Raw genomic sequence first — 12,500 nt, 5'->3', positions numbered from 1 at the left:
TACGGTACTTGACATCACATTACCGTAAAATCCGTAGTAGCAGCAGCGGTTTTCAAGACAAGTTGTGAACCCCAGTGAATTATATAACTACGAAAAAACCCACAATGGAATTAAAAAAAAAACTTGTGAACTAAGCCCAACTATTGTTTGCTGCAGATGTATGTAAGTAGGCCTAAGTGATATCGTTCATTTATTTCTGTGACCTAAGTTGTCGACTACAAAGGGGACTCTTTACGCATTACCTAGCTGGCTCCTCCGGTGTAACATGACGATAAGCAACACGTTCGGCAATTGCGACAGTTTAACATTTCATGTTTAACGGTTCACCTCAAAATGTTTAATCGCTATTCGCGGTGGAGATGTCTTGTGAAGCAGCCACTCAAGAGTGTACACTTCTGATAAGCCCACTGTCAATAAGGCGAGCAAGCGGTTCCATGTCCGCCCACTCGTCTTCATGGCTTCACCGCCAGAACTACTTGTAGAACTATCCATTGATCAACTCCATTGATGAGGGGAAAAAAAGTCTCGATATGACCTAAAACAAAACATTCCGTATTCTAGTGCTAGGAATTGACAAAGTCGGGGCTAAAATCCATTGCAAAGCCTCTCGAGAGGGCACGCAATCACGCATGGGTTATCATCTCTTTCCCATTTAGTTTTCTGGTGAGCGAGAGGGGCTAAAGTTATAGCCTACTAGCCTGTGCAAAAACGCAGCGCATATGTCGTCTTAAAATAGTTACACAGATAAATAACTCACAGATGTAACAAATTTATTGACAAGTCTCCCAAAAACGCCACGCAATGAACTGATGGTAAAGTAGCAAGCACTGGGCTTGCAGGTGACACGGGAGGAGAGACGAGAAGGGCGAGGGGGAGGGGTCAGCGGGGGATCTCTGCATCTCAGCGACCATCTCACAAAGCAGCTGAGCAAGAACAAGAACGCTGAGGAGGTTTTTTAAAAAATCCCCCAGAATGTAATAATAATATTAATATATTTCACTTACTCTTAAATTAAATAGAATTAAATAATAACTTAGCTGAAGATGAATAATAAAAATAAATAGAAAATATATCAATATATTTTTTAATTATTACACCCCCCCCCCCCCAAGACGATGTCATCGTCCATCGCATCGTCTCACTGTAAACATCGTCAGCTGTCAATTAGGGGGACATCGCCCAAGCCTAGTGCGGGCGTACATGCATTGTTTCAGGTCATGTGTCTTTAGTGCTAGACCTTTCTTTGGGACAACAACAATAAGGCTATAAAATAATACTTCAACAGTGTATTTTATGATGCATTAAGTAATACTACTCTTGGTCTTTCATTATTCACAGAGCTAGAGTGTCACCTTGCTTACTTTACCCATCAATGTACAATAGAGCTGTAACGATACACAGATAACAGAACTTTGAAAGGGCGTATCACAATACTGCCTTCTTGCGTGACGATACAGTATTGTGACTCTGCCTATCACAGTGTTTCCCACAGAATTTTTGGAAACTATGGGGGCAGCGGGGATTTTTTTGTTGGGGGGGGTGTATTTCATGCGGGGCAATGGGGGGTTTTACACGGCGTGAAAAAAAAAGAAATAGGAGCACAGATAAGAATTTAGGAGCACTGTGAAATTGTTAACGCACAGACAAAAATGGTCAAAGAGAGTAGGCTATACCTTTTCCCCAACACACATAGGCGTACACATTCTACATGAGGGGTGCTGGTCACAGGGCCTGTTTTTCAAAATTCCTCCCATAAAAGGGTAAAAGGGCTGAACAACATATTACACATTTATGTCTATACACATTCATTACACATTCATTTCTATATGCAGCGCGATGTCTCCTCTGCTGTGTCAACGAAGGCCTGTTGCCTAACTCATTATCATACAACTGTAAAACAAAGCCTGGGAAGTGTCAGTAAACTCATCCCAACTGTCCCTTCTCTCAATGTTTTTTATTGCTCCCAAATCCGAGTTAACTACAAGTTGACTAGGCTTTTGATCCCTGTCTTTCAAGCACTCATGGTTTTCTCTATAGGATGTATTTACTCCAGGAGGAAAATGCAAAGGAAATCGTTTTTCAAATCGTTAAATAGAAAACGGAAATCGTTTAAAAAAAAAAAAAAAGTTTTTTTTTTTTTTACATTTTCGAAACTATGGCGGTGCGCCATATTTTCCTTAATGTATGGGAAACACTGTATCACGATTTGTCCGTTCGATACAATGTTGTTACAGCCCTTATGTCCACTGTGGCTATAAAGCAGTGTCATGAGTCTAAAGTCTGAACTGAAGTCTAGTTAAAAAACACAGGATTACAAAGAATTACTGATGCATTTGGAACTGCTTTGTCACCATTACATGATACTGAAAAATATAGTTATATTGTGAAGTGTGTGTGTCTGTGTGTGTGTGTGATTGTGTTTGGCATTTTTAGGTGAGTTTGGGTTCCATTATATGTACTGTATCGTGGGTGCGTGCGTGCGTGTGTGCATGTGTGTGTGTGTGTGTTGTGTGTGTGTGTTGTGTGAGTGGAATATTGAATGTTCAGAGTCTCTGTAGGTCTGTGTTGCATGCCTTGCCATGACATTTTGGGTAAGTTGAATTTTTCTATAACATTATAAACATGGGTGAGTGTGTGTCTTGTTGTTGTGTTGTTGTGTTGACCAGTGACCGAAAATAGCCCTATGAGGTTACAACACATGGATTTCTTTTGGATTGGAGAGAGGTTAGAAGGTCCTCTAGTCTACATGAAGACACACGTTCTTTACAAATACTTCAGATAGCTGTGGTAAATACGCAATTTAAAAGTAACAGTGTCTAACACATTTGGTGAAAAGCCTTCAATAACTTATTCCCGAATTATTTGATTTCTCTTTTGACATCATGAATCGTCTTAGACCTTGACTGACATAAGACTTTTTTTCAATAGTTATGATTCGATTTTGCTTAAACAACCCAGGGATCATGGGGCTTATTATACTATATTGGCGAGGGAGGCCCCGAAACAACATTGTGCGACGCTGTTGGTAAATTCCACCATAACAACATCTGCCTTTCGCCTGTCAAAACAGAAACGACACTACCGTAACAGGCCAAAGCATTTTTGCTTTCTTTCAAGGACTGCGCGTACAATGGTCACTATGGTAACACTTAATGATTTCTGTCACTTGCGTTTGTTGAATAGCTCTCTCGCTCTCCTTCTTTCTATCTCTCTCTCTTTCTCTCTGTTTCGTCGCTGGATTGTAGTGAATGATTAGCCAGTACCTCATTCATGCCCTGGCACACACTGCTACCAGTCAGTTTGGGTATGGGAATAATGGCTATCTCCATTTTACTGGGCCACTGTGTCAGAAGAACAGAAACTCCATGGGAAAACACCCTGAATGCCGTTTGGGAGCCAAGACAGCTGTGGGGAGCCCAATTGAATCCTTCATCTTCCAGAGCTCTGCAAACCAAATCTACAGCTCTGTTTTTTTCCTTCGCAAGAGGAAAAATGGAAGTGATTTGGATCATTGTATATTTGGCACATCTTTTTAGAGGGACCAGGTTATCACTGTGGGATAAAGCAGGGGTTGGACATTTAAACCTACTCTGTGCAAATAATATGAATGCTTATTCAGAGTAGAGAAAAAGATTTGTGTCATCCCCCCTACCGGTAGGTCTGACTATGAAGAGAACACTGACAGAGAGAGAGAGAGAGAGAGAGAGAGAGAGAGAGAGAGAGAGAGGGAGAGGGAGAGATGGGAGGAGAAATGAAAGAACCACAGTGTGACTGTGTAAAGCCTCTTGTCAGTAGTGCCAAAATGTCCTTCTGAGGTACAAGATAGTACCTGATGTATCATCCCCTTTTAGATAAAAAAACACCTGAAAGGAACATTAAAATATATAATATAATGATGTAACAAAGTTTACCAACATATATTGTTCTCTCTGTGTAATACATTCATGTCTTGTTTAAAGTATCTATGGTGTATGGAGCATTCACCCTCCTTCACACAATCCATCTATGACAACACATGATCATAGTGTAAGCCAGTGGTTCCCAACCTATGGGTCGGGACCCAGCCTATGGGTCGCCAAAGATCCACGGGGGGTCGCACAGCCCTCTTGAGTTTTAAGGGGTTTCATTTTAATACCATATGTAGCCCATGTTGAATAAATGACAAATGCATAGAAGCAACAAAATGTAAGTGCTACATTAAACATTTATTCTGTTTTTGAACAAAGATGAATTGAGGAATAAAATGATGACTAAAATGAGTTTTCGGAGGAGACAGACCGTATCAAGTGACTTCCTCTCATGCGGGCGCTGGGTCACCAAAGCTTACAATAGTAAAAACATGGGTCCCTGAAGAAAAAGGTTGGGAACCACTGGTGTAAGCTATCCTCCTAGAGCATAACCCTCAAGCTAAACCTGTGGTTGCTTTAATTTTCTGCATTTTTATTTGATTTTTTTCCCCCTTGCCCTTATTTTTTTCTTTTCTACTTTATTGCTTGTTATTTGTGCATGTTACTGTGTAGGTGTAAACTCAGGGGGCTACTATGATAGACCTTCATGTGCAGTTAATTCTCACTGAGGAACGAATGGTTGATGATGGTCATATCTATCTATCTATCTACCGTGCTGGAAATTGAGTGGAGTCAACACAATTGTGCTCTAATAGTCAATCCAATATTTGCTTTCCCTTCGACCTGGAACGTCAACAAAAAAACAGCCTAATACCGTTGGGCAATTCTTCAGATACAATACATGTCATGTGAGAACGGCCTCCTGTCGTTATGTCCTAATCTATCATTTCATCAGTTTGCAATCAAACCAGACAAATAACCCTCTCCTTTCTCCAGACTGAACAATACGCAACAAACCCCCCATCCCTGTTCCCGTCTCCATACCCACCACCCCAACCTCTCCCCACCATCTTCTCTATCCTGATCTCCAATGACCTCCGACTGAATGCTTCAATTGGACTGAGTCATCCTTTGGAGAGGAGGAGGAGGAGGAGGAGAGAGAGAGAGAGAGAGAGAGAGAGAGAGAGAGAGAGAGAGAGAGAGAGAGAGAGAGAGAGAGAGACAGACAGACAGACAGAAAGACAGAGAGACAGACAGACAGACAGACAGACAGACAGACAGAGAGGGGGGTGATATGAGCAGAGACAATGATGAGCTCAATGTGGTGCAGTGCAGACACACCTGTATGCAGCCACACAGCAGAGCAGCCTGATGTAATCATGCCCCCAGACGCTAAATTACAGTCTGCATGCTGTCTGTGCATACATGACCTAAACCAAGTTTAAAAGCTGCACACCGCAATCCAAATTATTATGAAAATTGTTTTTCTTTTTACTGCCTTTAAATGTTTTGATGGACCTTCCAATGATAACGGTATTAAAAAAAGACCTGTACCTGTGTGTGTGTGTGTGTGTGTGTGTGTGTGTGTGTGTGTGTGTGTGTGTGTGTGTGTGTGTGTGTGTGTGTGTGTGTGTGTGTGTGTGTGCGTGCAAATGCATGTGTGAGTGCGTGCGGCAGCCATGGCTAATTGTTAGAGCACTGCCTTCAGAACAGAGGGTTGCAGGTTCAAATCCGACCCTTAACCGCACCTTCATCCATGGCGTAAGTGCCCTTGAGCAAGGCACCTAACCCCACATTGGCCTGTAACCAATACTCGGTAGCCTACCTAAATAACTAAGTTGCTCTGGATAAAAGTGTCAGCTAAGTGCAATGTAATGTAAGGTTATGTGTGTGTGTGTGTGTGTGTGTGTGTGTGTGTGTGTGTGTGTGTGTGTGTGTGTGTGTGTGTGTGTGTGTGTGTGTGTGTGTGTGTGTGTGTGTGTGTGTGTGTGTGTGCATGAGTGTGTGTTGTTTGTGTCTGTGTATGTACACATCTGTAATGAGACATAAACACCTGATTTTTTTCTTCTTTTCTTTTTAGCAGTATTTCATTTGAATGTTGCTTTATGACTATGTAACTACAACTAAAAACAACAATAATAACATTACAATGGTTGATAAATGAATATTGTCTGCACTCGAGAAATATAAAAAGGTCAGCATATGCTCTAGATTAGAATATTGTTGGTTAATAAAAGCAGACTTGTTTTGAAGAATCAGTGTGTAGGCCTACTGTATGAAGGGCTACAGTTTTTTTTTTCATTTTCATTTATTTTCATTGCATTTCATTTTACTTGTCATTTTTTAAAGTCTACTTTAGTCTGGGATCTAAGATTATATTTGGATGTGTATGCCATCTCACCTAATCTGTTAATATGAACCCAGCAATATATGGTGGACGTCTATGAAGGTGTTTGAACGGGCAAACGCTGAACACCTGGCATGGCACGATAAACAACCATTATGCTGTTTTGTGGATGCTTGTTATGATAACAGGTAGGCTACGTAAACATTCTGTCTGCTACCACACAAGCTAAAGACAGTCAAACAACAGAGCAGTTTCAATAAAAACTGTGCACTCCGTGGGGACAATCTGGGTAATGCAATAGCCCACTGTAATAATACAATGTAGGCCCTAGCCTATCTCAAGTTAGGCTATGTAGCCTACACCTTGAGGTTTCAAGTCCAAGGATTTTTGGTGTGCAGAAAAATACGGCTTGCTTGGGTCTTCCATCTAGAAATCCACAGGACTGAATCCCGGGCATCTATCTAGCACCTACCGTAGGCCTACACTCAACGCGGCTCAACGGGCAACAATGACAACCTTCATCTACAGTGTAGAACTAACTAGCTACAATGTATCTGAGCCTTGTCCATAACAGGCAGGCTACTGCCATGGTGTTGGAACTTGTCTGGTGTATTATTATTCAAATACAAGACATTGGAAGAGGGATTAGAGGTCGATGTCTCATACTGAGTCTTTTCACTAAAACTACCTGGTAGGTTCAGGGAAAAAAATCTATTGTGACCAAAACAATTGACGGATGCTCTCGAAGTGTCCAAATTGTCCTGCACTACTCTGCTAGCATGTTCACGAAAAGCAACCATCTATTTCTGAATAATTAAGAATGAAGGTATCTCTGTTTCACCGCCAACCGTTAGAATGCATGTTAAACCGCTAGAACAGAACATAATACATTTTAGGGGTTTCGTTGACAATCCCTGTCAACTTAACCAAGGGCAAGGTATAACCATTTTGTAACAACGCACGTGATGATGCAGTTCTCAGTTCCCAAATTTCCGTTAACTTACAACCATTTCATACGCAGCTCAAGAAATTAAATAACACGTTACAGTATGCAGTGATGACAAAGTAGCATGCATTGTTGCAACGTTTAAAAAGACACATGTAAACATTCTCACCTCCTGCCTGGGTTATGTGTCTGTCCGCGCTCTGTTGTTGACATGCAAGTGCTCACGGTCATTGTAGTCTTTGACCGAACAGAAAAACTACAAACTACATAACATTGCGTGCATGGTCATTTACCCCTCGTGCAAAACTGTATCAGAATAAAAACCTTGCAAAACTGTGTCGGAAATACTCATTTTTCTATAGGTAAAATGAAAGCGCCATACTGTCAATATTATCATGATAATCGACCTGCTAAAATGATTTAAAAAAATGTCATCATGGCCATTGTAGACTATCGTCAACGACCCATTACGCACAAAAATATGCCTGGCTGCCATATAGTGAAAACAAATTCCTTGTCTTGTGAGTTCACTGAGATGTTTTGTGACACGCACAAACATTAGGCCTCTATGTGGCCCTGAACTGCGGATAAATCCAACAGACATTATTGGTATTGCCAATAAGTGCTCATAATAATCATCATATCTTACAAACTGTGAACTATCCAAAATGTATTTTAGAACCAAAGTAGCTATACACTTTAGTGTGTGTGTGTGTGTGTGTGTGTGTGTGTGTGTGTGTGTGTGTGTGTGTGTGTGTGTGTGTGTGTGTGTGTGTGTGTGTGTGTGTGTGTGTGTGTATTAATAACTAAAAGCATTTAATTATTAGCCTATATTACGCACTGAAAACGGAGAGGAGAGTGTTTTACAAGGCGCACTGGGTTGTGACCCTGCGGAAACAATGACAGTCACTTGCAGGAAAGATTTTTAGGTTGCTGGTAAAAGACTGATTACCCACATCTGTGTGAGTCTATGTAATCCGATTCTGTACGGTTCATTCTGTGAAAATCCAGTGGCGTCATTGGAAGCTCACAACCAGACTCTATGCAAAGAGCTCAGAGTCATCCACCGCAAGCGCAAATGCGCATTGCCCATTGCCTATCCACAACAATGTTTTATACAACTAGCCAATTATGAAAATAGCTTATTTGTCTCAGTATTATGTATCGCCTTTGTACACACATACAACTCGGTTTGGTTGGCCATACAACTATGGGCATTATCTTGAAATCCTGGCTAACTTTGGGAGTCAGAGGATAAAATATTTGCGGCATCGTTATAACTGGCATATTGGTTCCGTTTTAATACAATTAAAACCCGAAACAGCCTTTGGGAATGTCAAATAATTATTGATTACACGATTGCACTGATTACGGGGTCCCATGGGATCTCTTTACAGTGGTCGATTGAATAGTCATTTGATTATATATCAAACTACCTCGGCTTTCACCATTGCAACTTTTGCGGCCACTCCACAGACATGTTCTCCGTAAACTGAGCAAAGCTGCGGATGGGCTCAACCTATGAGCCAAACAAACTAACCAAATCCCACTGGGCTTACGTTGCAGAAACCAGTTTGGAAGACTTTAGTCTACCGAATAATTGTTTTCTATTCGAAATCCTGGATGTGAATTTTGATTTGTTTCCCATACTAACGTTAGTGTTCGGGGTTAGTTATGCAGAAGACAGTGACTCTGTCAGGATCTCAAGATGGCATTTTTCCATTAACTTCTGGACTATATCGCTTCATTTTTTGCCATGAATAGCAGCAGTACTTGCACCGATGGCCCCTGTATACGAAGGTAAGCGACTCAAGCGAGCCGTTTTGTTTTTTAACGAAACATGCAGAACAAATCTGAATTTGTCTACTTCATGGCGGACAGGATTTGACTGACGGGGCTGCCACTGCAATAATGATACAATAATACAATTCTAACAGTTTGCAGATTTTCACAATCATTTCAGTAATTCCACATGTTTGGTATGGGTTATTGTCGTTTAATGACAACACCCTTGACTATTTTTCTGGTTATAAACAAAGGGAAACGCATGATGAATCGTGTCAGTCTGTCCCGTCATTGCATCCAGCTTTGCCGTCTCTGCCTTTAGTGCGACAGTCATTTCTCGATGTCTATTTCAAATATCAGTATGTGCATGTGGATGTAGGCTACTGCGTAATGTCGGGACATGATATCGATTAAACAGAAATAGCCACCGCATGCCGAGGGTTTGATGCGGGGACATGGGGATAAAGTGCATCCCAGACAGTCGAGCATGCATCGGGGCCAACCCCACTTGCGAGATTGCCTACACCCAGTGTATCTGATTAATTCCAAACACAAGCGAAATTATGTTAAACTGGTCAATGATGAGGTGGTATGGTGGTCTGTGGAATAGAATAAGATAGCGATATTTGTTTTGATGTTTTTAATGAACTACATGGCCGTGGACATGGGTCGAGGGCTGGTGCAGAGTGGCTAATCCAAGCAGATATAGCTGCTTGTCTTATTTGAACAAACCAAACACCTAAAGCACAAGAGTACGCTACATCTTAAGGTAATTGGTGTTATGGTTAGGCAACCGATCCTCGTTTGCTTCCGTCGTGCATTGTGCGGAGAATTTGGTTACAGTGCCAGTACCGAATGGGCTGGCCATGGCTGGGACGGTGGCGGAAACTGTGGGTGAATCTGTCCCCTGAGCCTTGACGAAAATATTGTAGCCTCGCATGCTTTAAAACAAATTTGGCAAACACAATCACCTCCAAATGCTGGCTTCTGTATCGTAATGTACACTATAGGCTACTTGGCATGTTCAGATTATTTTCATTTGAGCATGCTGCCTCTCGTGTCTTGTGAACGGCACTGGATTTTACGCACAGTGTATTCTGATAGGGCTACGAAACCCTGGAGTCTTCACAAGTCCTGAAGACAACAGATTTTCTAAAACGATCGTGAGTGACAACCCACAAAGTCAAGACGTGTCGGATATTTTTTGTGAGTGTAGAAATTCTATTAATTGATTGCGTGTGCTCCCTCTGCCGGACAATTTGACAATTTGATCAGTATTTGCCTACCAAAGTCCGACTCCATACAAGACTGTCCGGTCTATGCGGGACAAATGTTTGGCTGTGCCTTGCCGCAAGGGGATTATCCTTATGGTCCTTGAATTATTTGTGTCCTTAACACTATAAACAAACTTCCAAGCTGAGCTAGGCCTAGCCTAGTTTATTTGAAGAGTTTGTATGGAAGCTGTCGACTCATATGGGGATGAAGCGATAAGATTTAAGTAGCTTATTCTATTACTAATCTATAGCAACCTCGTATTCGTTAGAAATGCATAGTGGCCGCTTGACCACTCATGATAGCTTTGGCTACATTGCTGTTTCTGAACTCCTGCAGTCAGAATGTGGACTGTCTGCCTGATTTTCGGGCAGATCGAGTGGCGTGTGTGGCCAAGAACACAATACAAAAGCAGCGCGCGCTCTACCGCCGGTGCCGTGCGTAATTCGGGCCCCCGTCCGGCCACCGTCCAATGTCAGGGCTAACCTATATCTATGCCGAAATAGAGCATTCCACTGAGTGAAGTCTTACATTTTGCCGTGTTGGAACAAAACTCATGTGGAAACCATGGAATATATTTACAAAGTTGACTCGTATTGTGTGTGTGTGTGTGTGTGTGTGTGTGTGTGTGTGTGTGTGTGTGTGTGTGTGTGTGTGTGTGTGTGTGTGTGTGTGTGTGTGTGTGTGTGAGAGAGAGAGGGGGGGGAGGGGGGTGGCGGCGGCAAAGGAGTGCTTTTATGCATCAGCAACGCATTGCCGTTGCCCTAGTAGTGCGAATAGACGGAGGGATGAGGCCTTGCTGTCTGTGAAGGGCTGGCTGAAACCCAACAGACAATTATAAAGACTATGCTTTACCCTCTCTCTCTCTCTCTCTCTCTCTCTCTCTCTGCTATGTTACTCACGGTGTGTGTGTGTTTGTGTGCGCGCGTGGACTGGGCATTCTTACAGCAGAGCAACAGCATACAATCAGAGAAACAATTCTGAGGCAACAAAATTGTAGTCACTTACACTAAAAGTCTCTGGGAGTTGGCCCGAGCAGACATGCTGAGGGGGTGGACAGTGGAACCTCTGTAGACATGCATCACAAAAAGAAGTAGGGAGTGAAACAGAAGGAGACCATAAGACAGAAGAAAGGAGAAGGGAAGAAGACGAAGAACTGGCCATAATCCAGGCAGAGAATATATTTTACATATTATGTTGCTGTTTGGTTATAAAGGTCTTCTGAATATCCAACTTTGAACCCTTCCCTGAAGAGCTTCTTGTTAACAAAATGATAATGATTGACCAGGTTCCCGTCTATTACCAAAGACTGCCGGTAGTGTCATATGTTCTTATAAGTCCAATAGCAGTCGGATTGCTGTCCATCCCATCTGCACATGAAGGCTAATAAGAGCTTCTCTGACTAACCTCAAATCAGAGAAAATAGGAGGAAGGACAGAGTGGACAGGAGAATGAAAGAGACATACAGTTGAGGTGACGAGCAGCCGGAGGGACAGCGAAGTGGTGTTTAGGCAATGATGCCCATCTTTTAGGTCAGGCCACGTTTTAGAAGGCTTTTAGGAGCCGAAATAGACATGCGTCTCTGGAGAGGGCCAGGGAACGTCTTGTCCTCGCAGGGTAATGGCCCTTGGTGTGATGCGTTCATTCACCGCCGGGTTGCTGGGGATGCCTGGCCTGTTTGTGTGTGTGTGTGTGTGTGTGTGTGTGTGCGTGTGTGTGTGTGTGTGTGTTTGTGTGCGTGTGCGTGTGCGTGTGTGTGTGTGTGTGTGTGTGTGTGTGTGTGTGTGTGTGTGTGTGTGTGTGTGTGTGTGTGTGTGTGTGTGTGTGTGTGTGCTTTTGTGTGTATGCCATTTCGTGTCACTGGTGCCTTTGTGTGTGTGTGTGTGTGTGCACGCGTGCATGTGTTTGTGTCCTGTGTGTGTGTGTGTGGGCGGGGGGGTTGGGTTTGGGTGGTTTGGAAAAGGGGGCCTGTATTTTTAGGTGTCCTTGTGTGGGTGGCCGTGCTAGCCCCCTCGTCCTCAGACTGTCCCACACTTTTAAGGTCACAGCCACAGCTTCTTAGCCTCTTCAGACGGACTTGTGCACATATTTTCTTTAGTGTGTGTGTGTGTGTGTGTGTGTGTGTGTGTGAGTGTGTGTGTGTCTGTGTCTGTGTCTGTGTGTCTCTATCTGGGGTCAATAAATGACACTCTACTCTACTCTGAGTCTGTGTCTGTGTCTGTGTCTGTGTGTTGGGTGGTAGTAGTACAATTCGGGGGGTACCGTGTGGTTTGAAGGTAAAATCTGGGTCATTGGTGTGTGC

The 12,500-nt window shown here is 42.8% G+C and overlaps 2 protein-coding genes across 2 annotated transcripts in view; one reads left to right on the top strand and one right to left on the bottom strand.

The window, feature by feature from the left end:
* The window catches only part of LOC134447647 (thromboxane-A synthase-like), a gene marked incomplete at its 3' end in the record, with an annotated part of 100,831 nt that extends 93,465 nt beyond the window's left edge, over positions 1-7,366 (bottom strand). Inside the window, exon 1 of the mRNA XM_063197216.1 lies at positions 7,311-7,366. The remainder of the gene's footprint in view (positions 1-7,310) is intronic.
* A 1,030-nt stretch (positions 7,367-8,396) lies between these two features.
* Positions 8,397-12,500, top strand: part of hipk2 (homeodomain interacting protein kinase 2) — a 123,835-nt gene continuing 119,731 nt past the window's right edge. The window contains exon 1 of the mRNA XM_063197820.1: positions 8,397-8,941. Within this exon, the coding sequence (XP_063053890.1) occupies positions 8,923-8,941 (19 nt within the window). The 5' untranslated portion in view covers positions 8,397-8,922. The remainder of the gene's footprint in view (positions 8,942-12,500) is intronic.

This window comes from Engraulis encrasicolus, chromosome 4, assembly GCF_034702125.1.
Source record: "Engraulis encrasicolus isolate BLACKSEA-1 chromosome 4, IST_EnEncr_1.0, whole genome shotgun sequence".
Taxonomy (NCBI): Eukaryota; Metazoa; Chordata; class Actinopteri; order Clupeiformes; family Engraulidae; genus Engraulis; species Engraulis encrasicolus.
This window is presented reverse-complemented; position numbering and strand designations above follow the sequence as displayed.